General features: G+C 67.6%; 1 protein-coding gene across 1 annotated transcript in view; it reads right to left on the bottom strand.

Moving 5' to 3' along the window:
* Nucleotides 1-46: 46 nt before the first annotated feature.
* The window catches only part of LOC104293501 (glucosylceramidase-like), a 4,408-nt gene continuing 3,859 nt past the window's right edge, over nucleotides 47-595 (bottom strand). The window contains exons 5-6 of the mRNA XM_009893045.1: nucleotides 411-544; nucleotides 47-223 (exon numbers count right to left, since the gene is read on the bottom strand). Of these exons, the coding sequence (XP_009891347.1) occupies nucleotides 47-223; nucleotides 411-544 (311 nt within the window). The remainder of the gene's footprint in view (nucleotides 224-410; nucleotides 545-595) is intronic.

A 595-nucleotide genomic window follows, 5' to 3' on the forward strand; every position in this document is an offset into this window, starting at 1 on the left:
GCGCCGGCCCCAGACAGCCCGGCTCCCACTGCGCTCCCGCGGCCCCTCACCGGATGAAGTACTTGGCCCAGGTCTGGTGGTACTTGTCCCCGGGGCTGCCTTTCAGCGTCCCCCTCCCTGTCATGGCGCCGTTCGTCTTCATCCAGACCGGGGAGGTCCAGGGGCTGGCGTAGAGTGACAGTGGCCGTTTGGCCACTGCTTGGGCTGCCTGGAGGATGGGGATCTGGGGGAGAAGCGGGACGGCAGTGAGCTCTCTGGGTCTGCCCCAGCGTCAGCATCGCAGGCGTCAGGATGAGTCCTCTCCCTCCCCACCAGCGGGAAGGTGCTCCTCGTCCCCATCTCAGCCCGTCCCGTTCCCATCCCGCGCAGACTGCCACCCCGGTGCTTCGGGCTCGCCCTGCGGGACTCACCTTCATCCGCGTGTCCTCCTCCGTCAGGTTGAAGTGCTTCAGCTCAAAGTCGCCCTCGGCGTCAGCGTAGGTGTACAGGCGGACGGAGAAGTCGGTGCTGGCCATGGGGACGCGCACGAGGTTGTACTCGATGCCTGAGGACAGGGCGGGCGGGGATGAGCATCCCCGGGGTGGGTTTTGGGGGG

Source organism: Charadrius vociferus, unplaced genomic scaffold (genome assembly GCF_000708025.1).
Source record: "Charadrius vociferus isolate BGI_N301 unplaced genomic scaffold, ASM70802v2 scaffold900, whole genome shotgun sequence".
NCBI classification, from domain to species: Eukaryota; Metazoa; Chordata; class Aves; order Charadriiformes; family Charadriidae; genus Charadrius; species Charadrius vociferus.